The 14,267-nt window shown below is 42.0% G+C and overlaps 3 protein-coding genes across 3 annotated transcripts; all 3 read right to left on the reverse strand.

Moving 5' to 3' along the window:
- Positions 1-1,019: 1,019 nt before the first annotated feature.
- LOC128371736 (odorant receptor 131-2-like) lies at positions 1,020-3,963 on the reverse strand. The gene is made up of 3 exons (XM_053332116.1): positions 3,113-3,963; positions 2,181-2,227; positions 1,020-1,201 (listed from the first exon to the last, which is right to left on the reverse strand). Exons 1-3 carry the CDS (start codon positions 3,961-3,963, stop codon positions 1,020-1,022), a joined length of 1,080 nt encoding a protein of 359 aa, XP_053188091.1.
- Positions 3,964-7,413: 3,450 nt separating this feature from the next.
- LOC128371738 (odorant receptor 131-2-like) lies at positions 7,414-10,038 on the reverse strand. Its single transcript, XM_053332117.1, has 2 exons — positions 9,706-10,038; positions 7,414-8,355 (listed from the first exon to the last, which is right to left on the reverse strand). The coding sequence occupies exons 1-2, from the start codon at positions 10,036-10,038 to the stop codon at positions 7,414-7,416; spliced, it is 1,275 nt and encodes a 424-aa protein (XP_053188092.1).
- A 1,984-nt stretch (positions 10,039-12,022) lies between these two features.
- Positions 12,023-12,874, reverse strand: LOC128371739 (odorant receptor 131-2-like). Its single transcript, XM_053332118.1, has one exon. It carries the CDS (start codon positions 12,761-12,763, stop codon positions 12,023-12,025), a length of 741 nt encoding a protein of 246 aa, XP_053188093.1. The 5' UTR covers positions 12,764-12,874.
- Between the last annotated feature and the right edge of the window lie 1,393 nt (positions 12,875-14,267).

A 14,267-nucleotide genomic window follows, 5' to 3' on the forward strand; every position in this document is an offset into this window, starting at 1 on the left:
CTCTTCAAAGGTTGGGAGAACAGGAAGAAAGACTCTCCTGTTGGCTCTGACATAAGAAGAAGGACAGTAGCTGAACACCAGGAAGACAGCGGCAGTGACCCACCAATTGGAGGGTGGTGTGGCTGAGGGTTGAAAAAATCTATGAGGGTTAGGAACCACCTGACAACCTCATCTCCTGGCCATGAATGTATTAAGGCATCTCTGATGTAATACATACCTTACAGGGAACACTGATTAGATGTAACTCATATCAAACTTGACACTCAGGAAGTGTCTGTGGTGAATTTTATCCCGCGTGAATGAGTAGAATGTATTAAGGACCAAGTCGAAGTTCTTTTGAGTTTTCTTTATTGCCAATTATCAATTAGAACCCTGCCTAGGTCAGTGGAGACAGACCTTTATCAATTTGAGGCTGTGAGGTGTCCCTGTCCAATGGAGCCTTCATTCTGTCTCTGAGTGTTCTCTGTGTGTAAGATCCTTTATACTAAGGTTATGCCCCACAAATGTATACATTTTCCCATGCATGGGCACTCTGTTTCTCATCCTTAAAATGGACACAATCTATACTTGTTTATGTTCCCATGATCCAATACCTTTACTGTTTGACAACCTCCAAAGATAAATGACCCTAACACAGGATGAGACCAGTTTCCATAGGAAGACTCTGTCTGTGGGAACCAAGGTTCAGACTAAGGCCCATATGAACAAAGCAAAACTCTTACGTATTAGGAATACATAAATCTGTAACAGAAAATACACTACATGTCAGTCTCATGTGACTGAGTGGAAACAATGTAAAATATAAATGTGTGTCTTGCTGACAGACAGACTCTCCCTGAATTTATTATGATTCATATTAAAAGTTAAATAGATAACAGTATTGTCAGAGCAATAGCCCTCGGTAGAGTCTCCCAACGCAAATTGGTACCTGGTGAGAATCCAGACTAAGAATGATTCATTGAAGCAACACTTAAGGGACATGAAAACCTCACCCAGAAGAGGGAGACCAGGGCACTCTCCTAGAGCCAGGCCTGGGAGGGGAGCTCACTGATGAGTGTCTGATGGCTGGGCCTTGACCTATGGGGCACAGTGGTTGGGCACAACCCAAGAAACAATGCAGAGTTACTGGCCTGTGGGTCCACCACCGGATGATGTGGTTCTGCTGACTTCAACACATCAGGACCTCCAACAGGCACTGTGACTGGACAATTTGAACAAATGACCGCACAAGAGTTCCTATGTGTGCAAGCACAAATGGCAAATAAAGTTCTTTATTCTTGAATTTTGACTCTTGATGTTTTGCATCCGATTGTGAAGCTGTCAGGATGAGAGTCAACACCTCCCAATCTGAGGCCATGGTGGTCTACCAGAAAAAGGAGGACTGTTCCCTCAGAGTTGGGAGGGGGTTTCAGTCCCTAAATAACAGACCATAAAGAGAAAAACCTTTCCAACAAGTGAAGAAAGTTTTTTTTATGGTTGTTTTATTGATCAGATCCACAATGAACAGATGGTGAATCAACTACATGGTGAATTAAAAAACATTAAAATACAAAGCTTGGGAATGGTACACTAGAGTTAATTCTTTAAGCTGTCTCCACTCAGTGATGTTGTAATGTGTCAGATCAGTCTGATCAGCTGCAGCATCCAATCAATAACTGCTTTGTGTTGTGTCAACCAGTAAAATACTTCTGTGAAGGCTGCTGTCGTGTATCCTTGCTCATGGCTCCTCAGAGATGCTCCTTGCAGCAGACATATGAACTTAGAGATGGACTTCAAAATGGTGGACCAGAATGACATCAATTCGAGGCGAGGTAGTAACACAAGAGACTTGAGATTCAAACTGTGTGTTTGTCTGACTGTGGCTGGTGCTGAGCTCTAAACACACACACACACACACACACACACACACACACACACACACACACACACACACACACACACATACGTTGTCTTTATACCCTGGTGAGGACACTTATTGACATAATAATTCCCTTGCCCCTTTCCCTAACTTTAACCATCACAACTAAATGCTAAAAACTAAACCTAACCATTACCCTAAACTGGACCTGAACTAAATTCTAACCTTGAACTTTAAACCATGTCTGAAACTTCCAACAGCCCTATGAAGTTGTGAGGACAGGCCAAGTTGTGATGTACTAACAACACAGAAATGTCCTCACAATGCTGATTTTTAACTGAAATAGTTTCTGTCAAAGATAGAGTGAGTCTTTGGGACTGCCTCAGTGAGTAACGACTGTCCCTGCTCTCCCAACATAAATTTACTGAGTGTGACGTGTGAACATGCACCTGCTGTAGTATCATCCTCTACTCACACTACTGTGCGTCTTCACCCTCTGTGTTGACTCAGGAAGGCTGGTCTCCCCACTGCATATCTGACCACCTTCTATAAGGGCACAATTGAAAGCATCCTCTCCTACAGTCTCATCTTCTGATTCAGCAATTGTAAAGGGCATGAGAACCATCAGCTTCACAGAATTGTGAAGACAGCCAGGAAGATCACTGGTACCCCTCTTCCTACACTGCTGGACATTTACAAGGACTGCTTCATCCGTAGGACGACAGCCATAATAAAGGATCCTCATCACCCATCCCTGTAGTTTGTTTTCCTTTGTGCCATCAGGAAAACGGCTCAGGAAAACGGAACAGTTTCTTACCCCAAGCAGTGAGGGCTGTCAACACACTGTGTCCCCTACCACCACCAACCCCACTGACAAAATAATATTCCCCTGGCTTCACTGCACAACCTGTAAACCTGTCAATAACAAGGCACAAACACAAGATATCTGTTCCATGAGTACTTCTAAATTAACCAGTGACACATTATGGTGATTTAAATGTCAATTATATGTACTTTAATGTATTTTACAAACATAATATTACAAAGTATTGAAAGAAAGGTAAAATGATAAATGGACTACATTTATATTGCATTTGTCTAGTCTTACCATCACTCAAAGAAAAAGTATAAAATATATAAACTGAATTCATCTGATAAAGCTGACTCAATATGCAGTGACAATACAAGAAGTGGCTTCACTTACAGATATTAGGTTTTGTTCAAATGTGCTCACTGGTTCCTGAACATCTGCACTGACAGCACAGATTCTGCATGAAGGCTGCTCTGATAGTTTGATCCCTGAGACCATAAATAAGAGCACTCAGACACCTTGGAAGGATATTCAAGCATACAAAGCATGCATTGTAAATACGTGTAAGGGCCAATCTCCCCATTGTTCTAATAATGGCTCTGATGATGGTAGAGGTAAAGGTGGAGGTGAGAATCAGGATTAGTTGAATCATGTGAAGCAGGAGAGTCTGAAGAGCCTTTCTGGCTGAGGTTTTGTCTTTTGAGACAGACCTGGCTACGAGTGCTACACCAATGTAGGAGCCGATGATTACCACACCTATTGACAAGAAGAGAGTAATGGCATACACTTCTTCAAAATCATTAAACATAGGTGCAAAAAAAATGGCTTCTTTAGAGCAAAAGTCACCCATCTGTATCAGAGAGAGTTCTGTGAACAAATATAACAACATGAAACCACGAATGAGGATGTGGATAAAACTGAAAGCCCACACCACTGCAATGGCTATGCCTGTGCTTCTCATGTTGAAGACAGTAGCATGCCTCAGTGGATAACATACAGCCACATATCTCTCAAGTGACATCACAGCCAGCATGAGAGGGGAGATTGTCTCTGTGAAATTTGAGAGTGAGATGAGAGCACTGCATACAGAATATGTCAATTTTATCCGTAAGGCAGCCAGTAAGTAAAGCAGAACTGATGTTGCCATGTGAGCGGTGTCTGCAAAGAGCAAGTTGTACAGCAGGATGTAACGAGATGTCTCACAAAACACCTGCTTACTCCTCAGGGTGAACAGCAAAACACTGTTAATATAGAGAAAAGAGCAGCTTGATCCCATGGATAACATGCCAAACATCATTACCTCCTGTGATGTTTGATATTGCAGACCAGCAGTGATATTGGTCTTGGGCTGCAGCAAAGACAACATTACAGAATATGTGAAGAAAAAAGGCTTCTTTGGCTTGCTGTATAAAAGACAAAACAAAGTTTATCATGACAAAGCAGTTAAAAATGACCCATCAGCACAAACACCTGTTGAGTGTAGAAGCTCAAGTTATCCATCAGTGTTGAGCAGTGAAGTCAGGAGGTTGGAGCCCATGTTTGTCTCCACCAGGGAAGAGGTGGTGTGGAGCTGTCTTCATGCAACATGTAGTATATATACTGTTTCCTCACACCCACTTCACAGGACACCATTACATCAACTTGGCCATGTTATTAGAAATGAGTGATGTCATCTCCCTACTATGGTCTCCTTAAAACTTTCCCATTTTCTATTTTTGTTTTTTTGCTTTGCCCAGAATACTTCATCAACCTTTGGACAGTGGGTGTCTAGTCCCCAGCCAATAACAGTGCACAGGATGTGACAGCAGGCCTCTATAAAAATGTAGCAACCAGGTTACAACCAGATCAGTCAATCACTTCTAACAGCTGTAGATACTTCTGATGGAGTTTGTGTCTGTACATTTGTACACTTTTCTGACACTAATAAAGACTCAGTTATCACTGGCACTCATTGTTATCACTGTTGACATCCACTGATCAGTCCCTCATTTTCGGCGATCTTGAATTCAAAGGGTCCTACAAAGCAGTTTCCAAGGTACTGTCAGCTCTAAGAGAACCTATTGTTTGGCGGACTCAGACAGTAGAATATTGTTTGGTCTCAAGGTGATGGTCATAGGTAGATAGTGTTGCAGCAGGCCTTTGCTGCTCCCCAGCTCTGATGAAGATGATAGCTCACTTGGATTGGTGGGAACGATTGACCAACTCGATTCCTGTGCTGCCAGCTTCAGTGATAGCCAGCCTGGACATTCTTCCATCTGTATCATTCCCTTCCCCAGTGCCTTTGAGCCACCGCTCAGATTGTACTCAAGTGTCTCGTGCTTGAAGCACAGTGACATGCTGGTGACTCCATTTTGCCCCACAGGTATAGATTTGACAGGCTGGGGAGCACATAATACACCGCCTGGATAAGAACCTTGATCTTCTTGCTGAACAGCCTCTTCTGCCCTCCCCTCTTTCAGTCTCTGTAATTTGGTGGCTGTGGCTCAGGATGGTCGTCCATCAATCAGAAGGTTGGCTGTTGGATTCCAGTCCACGTGTCCTTGGGAAAGATACTTAACCCCAAATTGCTCCTGATGGCTGCACCAACAGTGTGTGAATGGTGAGAGTCCTTCCTGATGAACAGGTTGGCATCCTGTATGGTAGCCCCTGCCATCAGTGTATGAATGTGTTTAAATGGGGTGAATGTGACATGTCATGTGAAAGCCCTTTGAGTGGTCAAAAAGACTAGAAAAGCACTATATAAGTACAGTCCATTTACCATTTAATGCATAGACTCTCTGGCTCTTGTCACATTGGACTCCTCTTCCAAGTGGCAGTTGTAGTTTGTTGCACTGTCCATCAAGTACAATGCTGCTCTGGCTCTTTCGAAGTCCCAGCCATCATCTCAGATGTCTGCCAACCTTCCTCTCTATGGTCTCAAATGTCGAGATCAACACTTCATAAACGCGTGGTAACAAGGTTCTAGAAAGAATACCATGCTGGTACAGCCATGATTTATACTTCCCTAGCAGGCCAGACCGGTCCACTAACTTCAGCCAGCCATCCAACTCAGCGCAGGTTGATTGTATGGAGGCTACATCCCTTAGGGGGCTGTCAAATACTTTGCATAAGCTCTTTAAGGCTTCTTATTAATGGTTGGGTGGTTGCACCTTCAGCACTAAACCAAAACTCATCCATATTTCCTCTTCTTAGCACCACTGATCTCGACTTGTTGGCTTGAAACGCATCTGGGCCCACTCCATCAGCTTTTCAAGTCAATGCAGAATCCCCTGACAGGACTCTGTGGTAACTGTGTTGTCATCCATAAATGCCCTAATTGGTGGCTGGCATTGAGCTGATTTTATTTTGGGCCCTCTAGGCTCTGATTTAGCAGATTTTGCATGCATATTAACAGTCAGGGAAAACAGTACCATGGAGATAGTACATCCTTTGATGATCCCAATCTTGATCTTGTGCCAGTCTGATGTCACTGCTTTATAAGAGGCTCTCATCCTGAAGTTGCTGTAATAGGCAGCAATGAGGTCTCTGTCTCTGCTGGGGGCATGATGTTTTGTCAATGTGAGGTGCACCAGCTTGAGTGATATTGTCCCATATGCATTTTCCAGGCCAAGCCATAACACTGGGAAATTGCCCTTGTTCTTTCTGGCCTCTCTGATGAGCTGGGTCACCATGCCGATGTGCTCCAGGCATCCTGACATTCCTCAGAAAAGCGTTTCTAAGAAATAAAGTTTTTAAGGTTCTTTTGTTGATCAGACCAACAATTATCAGATGTGAATCAGAAAAAAATAAAATATAAAACTTGGTAATGATACACTTGAATTTATTGTGTAATCTGTCTCCACTCACTGATGTTTTGATGTGTCGGATCAGTCCAATCAGCTGCAGTATCAAATCAATGTTTGCTTTCCAGATAGGTGGTGTTAATTATTATTACATGTATCTGTAGTCTGCCTTTAAAGTTTTACTATATATTACACAACCTGTGAAATGTCAATATCAGGGCACAAACATGAGATACATTTCTATTTGCTAGTACTAATAAAATAACATATGACACATTTGAAGGGTTGAAAGGTCAATGATATATGAGAACTTTAATGTGTTCATTACAAACATAATACCACAAAGTTTTAATAGAAAGGTAAAATGGTAAATGGACTGCATTTATATTGCACTTTTCTAGACTTCCAACCACTCAAAGCTCTTTATACTACATGACAACATTCACACATTAATACATTCATACAGTGATGACAGAGGCTGCCATGCAAGGTGCCAACCTGCTCATCAAAAGGAGTTTCTAATCATTCACTCACACATATTGATGGCACAGCATTCAGGAGCAACATGGGTAATTAGTAGACAACCCACTGTACTTCTGAGCCACGGCTGCTTCATAAAGAAAAGCTATTTTAATCTTACACATGAGTTTATCAATAAGTTCAGTTCCTACTGTGTTCCTACTTTTTATATTGGTAGTGCAAAGATTAATTCCTGCTCTTTGTTCCATTGTAAGATAAATGATTTGTGCCTCTGATGATGGTAACGACAAAATGTTTTGGGAACAAGAAGGTTGTTAACATATACCATGTAAATACAAATAAATGCAATTTGTTGTGAAAAGTATAAAGCATATAATGAACTGAACTGATATGATAAAGCTGACTTAATATGCAGTGACAAGACATCAAGTTTATCATACAGTATAGCTTCGCTTACAGAAATTAGGGTTTGTTAAATGTTCTTACTGGCTCTTCCTGAATATAACTGAACATCTGCACTGACAGCACAGATTCCGCATGAGGGCTGCTCTGATAGTTTGATCCCTGAGACCATAAATGAGAGCACTCAGACACCTTGGAAGGATATTCAAGCACACAAAGCATGCATTGTAAATACGCATAAGGGCCAATCTCCCCACTATTTTAGCAAGGGTTATGAAGATGGTAGAGATGAAGGTGGAGGTGAGAATCAGGATTAGCTGAATCATGTGAAGCAGGAGAGTCTGAAGAGCCTTTCTAGCTGATGCTTTGTCTGTTGAGACAGACCTGGCTACGAGTGCTACACCAATGTAGGAGCCGATGATTACCACACCTACTGACAGAAAGAGAGTGTTGGCATACACTTCTTCAAAATCATTAAACATAGGTGCAGTAAAATATGAATCTTTAGAGCAAAAGTCACGCAACTGAATTAGGGAGAAGTCTGTGAACAAATATAACAACATGAAACCACGAATGACAATGTTGATCAAACTGAAAGACCACACAACTGCAATGGCTATGCCTGTGCTTCTCATGTTGAAGACAGTAGCATGCCTCAGTGGATAACATACAGCCACATATCTCTCAAGTGACATCACAGCCAAGGTGAGAGGGGAGATTGTCTCTGTGAAATTTGAGAGTAAGACAAGGACACCACATGCTAAATATGTCAGTTTTATCCGTAAAGATGCCAGTAAGTAAAGCAGAACTGATGTTGCCATGTGAGCAGTGTCTGCAAAGAGCAAGTTGTACAGCAGGATGTAACGAGATGTCTCACAAAACACCTGCTTACTCCTCAGGGTGAACAGCAAAACACTGTTAATATAGAGAAAAGAGCAGCTTGATCCCATTGATAAGATGCCAAACATCATTACATCCTGTGGCGTTAGATATTGCAGTCCAGCAGTGATATTGGTCTTGGGCTGCAGCAAAGACAACATTACAGAATATGTGAAGAAAAAAGGCTTCTTTGGCTTGCTGTATAAAAGACAAAAGCAAAGTTTATCATGACAAAGCAGTTAAAAATTACCCATCAGCACAAACACCTGTTGAGTGTAGAAGCTCAAGTTGTCCATCAGTGTTGAGCAGTGAAGTCAGGAAGTTAGAGGCCATGTTCGTCTCCACTAGGGAAGAGCTGGTGTGGAGCTGTCTTTTCATGCAACATGTAGTATATATATTGTTTCCTCACACCCACTTCACAGGACACCATTACATCAACTTAGTCCTGAAATTAGAAATGGGTGATGTCATCTCTATACTATTGTCTTTTGCCACTTCTTCCATTTGTTGTTTTATATACAGTTAACATATCAATCATTCAAGTAGTTGGGATTATTATGTGAATGTACAGTTAGTATTGTAGTCAGTACAGTTAATATAATTTGGAGGTAATGCTTTATTTTACTGGTCCCCTAATTTTATACTAATTTCCTGGAATTCCTTTGAGTGATTTGCAAGTATTTAATGGTTAATATTGAGGACATTTGGTACAAAGTATAAAAAAAACACCTCGTCCTGATGTTCCTGCAATCATCGCATTTCATTCATGGGTAGCTGAGACTGGCCTCAGAAACCTGCATGACAATCACAGGTCATTTTTTATTTATTTGTGTCATGTTGCTGATAAGGCGTCTCAGTCACCTGTAGCAGGGTCCAAAGGGGTCGGGTGCCCTGTGAGCTGGGCAGCAGCCGAAGGCGGGGACCTTGGCGGTCCGACCCTTGGCTGCAGAAGCTAGTTCTAGGGACGTGGTTTTTGTATTGTTGTTGTTTTTTTTATTTAACTGTATTCAATGCGATGTGTTTTGTATTGCTTTTATTTATCATGTAGTGTACTGTTTCATATTTGTATGGCTTGTATTTCTGCTTTGTTTAGTTTCACGGTGCTGAATGAAATAAAGAAGTTGAACCCGTCACAGACTCTGCCTTGTTTTTCATTAGACCAAGGGCTGCTACATCGGATGTTTCTCTTCTTTCAACATCATACAGCCTCCTCCAGGCAACCCACCTGAGGCTGATCAGACCCCAGCTTGTATCTAGATTGCCAGCAAGCTTCTTTTCTCCCCATGGTTCTCCTCTTTTGAGCCACAGCCATCTTGAGGCTTTCTCTGCCACTTTGGTTGTATATTGTGGATGGCTCTTCCCTTCCTTGCTCCTTCGATGCCCAGGAAACAGATGCGTCTAGACAGGAATCGGGCAGCAAAACCCTGGCATCCGACTTCTACTGGTAGAGACCTTGCCCTCTATCAGGTTTGTTGACACCCACTGACTAGTACCTCGTATTTCATGAATTTCCTTTCAAAGGCCTCTTCTAAGCAGTCTTCTGAAAGTACTGTCAGCTCTAACAGAGCTACTTGTTTGGTGGACTTGGATGGGAGAATGTCTGGTCTCAAGGTGGTGGTCATAATATGGTTTGGAAAATTCAGTTGCCAGTCACAGTCCACCATCAGCTGCCAGTCCCTCTCAGAGGTCAGAATGGCTGCAGATGGTTTTGCAATGGGTCTTGGCTGTCCCCCAGCTCTGATGATGGTGATGGCTAGGCCTCCATCTGTATTGTCCCTCCCCCAGTGCCTTTGAGCAGTTGCTGAGATTGTGCTCCAGTGTCTCATGCTTGGAGCACAGTGACATGCTGGTGGCTCCACTTTGCCCCACAAATGTAGATTTTACAGGCTGGGGAGCATATCATACACCACCTGGATAAGAACCTTGGTCTGCTGTGGTTCAGCTTCCCACAGCTCGACCCAGGTCACCATCCTCTCTATCGTGTTCTCCCATCGTGTCCACGCCCAATGTTGCCTCATTCCCACTGTCCTGCACAATCTCCCCACCTCAGCTGTTGTTGTCACCTCTTTCTGGACTAAGCAACGCCTTTCCTTCCCTTCGGTGGTGTCAGTGTGGGGAGTCGAAAAGGATCTCAATCCAGCCCTGCCTCTTGTTACCACTCCTACAAGCCCTCCACATTCTACTCGGTTCCACTTAAATCCTGGTTTTGGTCATGTTTGGATGACTAGAGTCTCTGCAATGCATGACCTCTCTGGCTCTCATCACTTTTGACTCCTCTTCCAAGGACTTGAGCAGCAGTTGTAATTTGTTGCACTGTCCGTGAAGTCCAATGCTGCTCTGGCTCTTTGGAAGTCCCAGCCATCGTCTCAGATGTCAGCCAGCTTTCCTCTCTGTGGTCTCAACTGTTGAGATCAGCACTTCATAAATGAGGAGTGGTAACAAGGTTCTTGAAAGAATGCCATGCTGGTACAGTCATGATCTATACTTTGCTAGCAGGCCACACCGGTCCACTGACTTCAGCCAGCCATCCAACTCAGTGCAGGTTGACTGTATGGAAGCTACATTCCTTAGGGTGCTGTCAAATACTTGGCCTAAGCTCTTTATAGGTTTGTCATAGATGGTTTGGGTGGTTGCAGCAGCAAAGTTTTTTATGGTTCTATTGTTTAAAAATTCTAAATGGTGGACAAGAACAATGTCCAGTTGCAGCAAGGATCGAGCCTCGTTTAAATGGTAAATGGACTGCACAATATATAGCACCTTTCTAGTCTGCTAACCTCTAAAAATGCTTTTACACTACAAGTCTCATTCACCCATTCATTCATGGTAGTATGTTGTTCTTTATTTTAAAATGTATGCATCTTCCTAATGATCCTTATTTTTATTAAATGTATCTGTAATCTGATTACCCCTTTTTTATCTGTGACTATGGAATTATCTTTTTTCATATGCTGATTACATAACTCCATTGCATGTGTTATGTTACTCCCCAGCCTGCCATTAAATTCTGAATAGTCTGCCTTTAAAGTTTTACTATATATTACACAACCTGTGAAATGTCAATATCAGGGCACAAACATGAGACACATTTCTATTTGCTAGTACTAATAAAATAACATATGACACATTTGAAGGGTTGAAAGGTCAATGATATATGAGAACTTTAATGTGTTCATTACAAACATAATACCAAAAAGTTTTAATAGAAAGGTAAAATGGTAAATGGACTGCATTTATATTGCACTTTTCTAGACTTCCAACCACTCAAAGCTCTTTATACTACATGACAACATTCACACATTAATACATTCATACAGTGATGGCAGAGGCTGCCATGCAAGGTGCCAACCTGCTCATCAAAAGGAGTTTCTAATCATTCACTCACACATATTGATGGCACAGCATTCAGGAGCAACATGGGTAATTAGTAGACAACCCACTGTACTTCTGAGCCACGGCTGCTTCATAAGGAAAAGCTATTTTAATCTTTCACATGAGTTTATCAATAAATTCAGTTCCTACTGTGTTCCTACTTTTTATATTGGTAGTGCAAAGATTAATTCCTGCTCTTTGTTCCATTGTAAGATAAATGATTTGTGCCTCTGATGATGGTAACGACAAAATGTTTTGGGAACAAGAAGGTTGTTAACATATACCATGTAAATACAAATAAATGCAATTTGTTGTGAAAAGTATAAAATATATAAAGAACTGAACTGAAATGATTAAACTGACTTAATATGCAGTGACAAGACATCAAGTTTATCACACAGTATAGCTTCGTTTACAGAAATTAGGGTTTGTTAAATGTTCTTACTGGCTCTTCCTGAATATAACTGAACATCTGCACTGACAGCACAGATTCCGCATGAGGGCCGCTCTGATAGTTTGATCCCTGAGACCATAGATGAGAGCACTCAGACACCTTGGAAGGATATTCAAGCACACAAAGCATACATTGTAAATACGCATAAGGGCCAATCTCCCCACTATTCTAGCAAGGGTTATGAAGATGGTAGAGATGAAGGTGGAGGTGAGAATTAGGATTAGCTGAATCATGTGAAGCAGGAGAGTCTGAAGAGCCTTTCTAGCTGATGCTCTGTCTGTTGAGACAGACCTGGCTACGAGTGCTACACCAATGTAGGAGCCGATGATTACCATACCTACTGACAGAAACAGAGTAATGGCAAACACTTCTTCAAAATCATTAAACATTGGTGCAAAAAAAATTGAATCTTTAGAGCAAAAGCCACCCATCTGCATTAGGGAGAGTTCTGTGAACAAATATAACAACATGAGACCTCGAATGAGGATGTGGATAAAACTGACAGCCCACACCACTGCAATGGCTATGCCTGTGCTTCTCATGTTGAAGACAGTAGCATGCCTCAGTGGATAACATACAGCCACATATCTCTCAAGTGACATCACAGCCAAGGTGAGAGGGGAGATTGTGTCTGTGAAATTTGAGAGTAAGACAAGGACACCACATGCTAAATATGTCAGGTTTATCCGTAAAGATGCCAGTAAGTAAAGCAGAACTGATATTGCCATGTGAGCAGTGTCTGCAAAGAGCAAGTTGTACAGCAGGATGTAACGAGATGTCTCACAAAACACCTGTTTACTCCTCAGGGTGAACAGCAAAACACTGTTAATATAGAGAAAAGAGCAGCTTGATCCCATGGATAACATGCCAAACGTCATTACATCCTGTGATGTTAGATATTGCAGACCAGCAGTGATATTGGTCTTGGGCTGCAGCAAAGACAACATTACAGAATATGTGAAGAAAAAAGGCTTCTTTGGCTTGCTGTATAAAAGACAAAAGCAAAGTTTATCATGACAAAGCAGTTAAAAATGACCCATCAGCACAAACACCTGTTGAGTGTAGAAGCTCAAGTTATCCATCAGTGTTGAGCAGTGAAGTCAGGAGGTTAGAGGCCATGTTCGTCTCCACCAGGGAAGAGCTGGTGTGGAGCTGTCTTTTCATGCAACATGTAGTATATATACTGTTTCCTCACACTCACTTCACAGGACACCATTACATCAACTTAGTCCTGAAATTAGAAATGGGTGATGTCATCTCTATACTATTGTCTTTTGCCACTTCTTCCATTTGTTGTTTTATATTCAGTTAACATATCAATCATTCAAGTAGTTGGGATTATTATGTGAATGTACAGTTAGTATTGTAGTCAGTACAGTTAATATAATTTGGAGGTAATGCTTTATTTTACTGGTCCCCTAATTTTATACTAATTTCCTGGAATTCCTTTGAGTGATTTGCAAGTATTTAATGGTTAATATTGAGAACATTTGGTACAAAGTATAAAAAAAACACCTCGTCCTGATGTTCCTGCAATCATCGCATTTCATTCATGGGTAGCTGAGACTGGCCTCAGAAACCTGCATGACAATCACAAGTGTTTTTTTATTTATTTGTGTCATGTTGCTGATAAGGCGTCTCAGTCACCTGTAGCAGGGGCCAAAGGGGTCGGGTGACCTGTGAGCTGGGCGGCAGCCGAAGGCGGGGACCTTGGCGGTCCGACCCTTGGCTGCAGAAGCTAGCTCTAAGGACGTGGTTTTTGTATTGTTGTTGTTTTTTTTATTTAACTGTATTCAATGCGATGTGTTTTGTATTGCTTTTATTTATCATGTAGTGTACTGTTTCATATTTGTATGGCTTGTATTTCTGCTTTGTTTAGTTTCACGGTGCTGAATGAAATAAAGAAGTTGAACCCGTCACAGACTCTGCCTTGTTTTTCATTAGACCAAGGGCTGCTACATCGGATGTTTCTCTTCTTTCAACATCATACAGCCTCCTCCAGGCAACCCACCTGAGGCTGATCAGACCCCAGCTTGTATCTAGATTGCCAGCAAGCTTCTTTTCTCCCCATGGTTCTCCTCTTTTGAGCCACAGCCATCTTGAGGCTTTCTCTGCCACTTTGGTTGTATATTGTGGATGGCTCTTCCCTTCCTTGCTCCTTCGATGCCCAGGAAACAGATGCGTCTAGACAGGAATCGGGCAGCAAAACCCTGGCATCCGACTTCTACTGGT

The sequence above is a fragment of the Scomber japonicus genome, chromosome 13 (assembly GCF_027409825.1).
Source record: "Scomber japonicus isolate fScoJap1 chromosome 13, fScoJap1.pri, whole genome shotgun sequence".
In the NCBI taxonomy this organism is placed as follows: Eukaryota; Metazoa; Chordata; class Actinopteri; order Scombriformes; family Scombridae; genus Scomber; species Scomber japonicus.

Coding starts and splice junctions, on each gene's coding strand:
- LOC128371736 (XM_053332116.1), bottom strand. CDS start 3,963: ATGTTTGGCATGTTATCCATGGGATCAAGCTGCTCTTTTCTCTATATT. Junction 2,228..3,112: donor ATGCAGAATCTGTGCTGTCA/GTGCAGATGTTC, acceptor GCAGTCCCAAAG/ACTCACTCTATCTTTGACAG. Junction 1,202..2,180: donor TTCAGTTAAAAATCAGCATT/GTGAGGACATTT, acceptor CAAATTGTCCAG/TCACAGTGCCTGTTGGAGGT.
- LOC128371738 (XM_053332117.1), bottom strand. CDS start 10,038: ATGAGACACTGGAGCACAATCTCAGCAACTGCTCAAAGGCACTGGGGG. Junction 8,356..9,705: donor GGAAATTCATGAAATACGAG/GTACTAGTCAGT, acceptor TCTTTGCTGCAG/CCCAAGACCAATATCACTGC.
- LOC128371739 (XM_053332118.1), bottom strand. CDS start 12,763: ATGGCAATATCAGTTCTGCTTTACTTACTGGCATCTTTACGGATAAAC.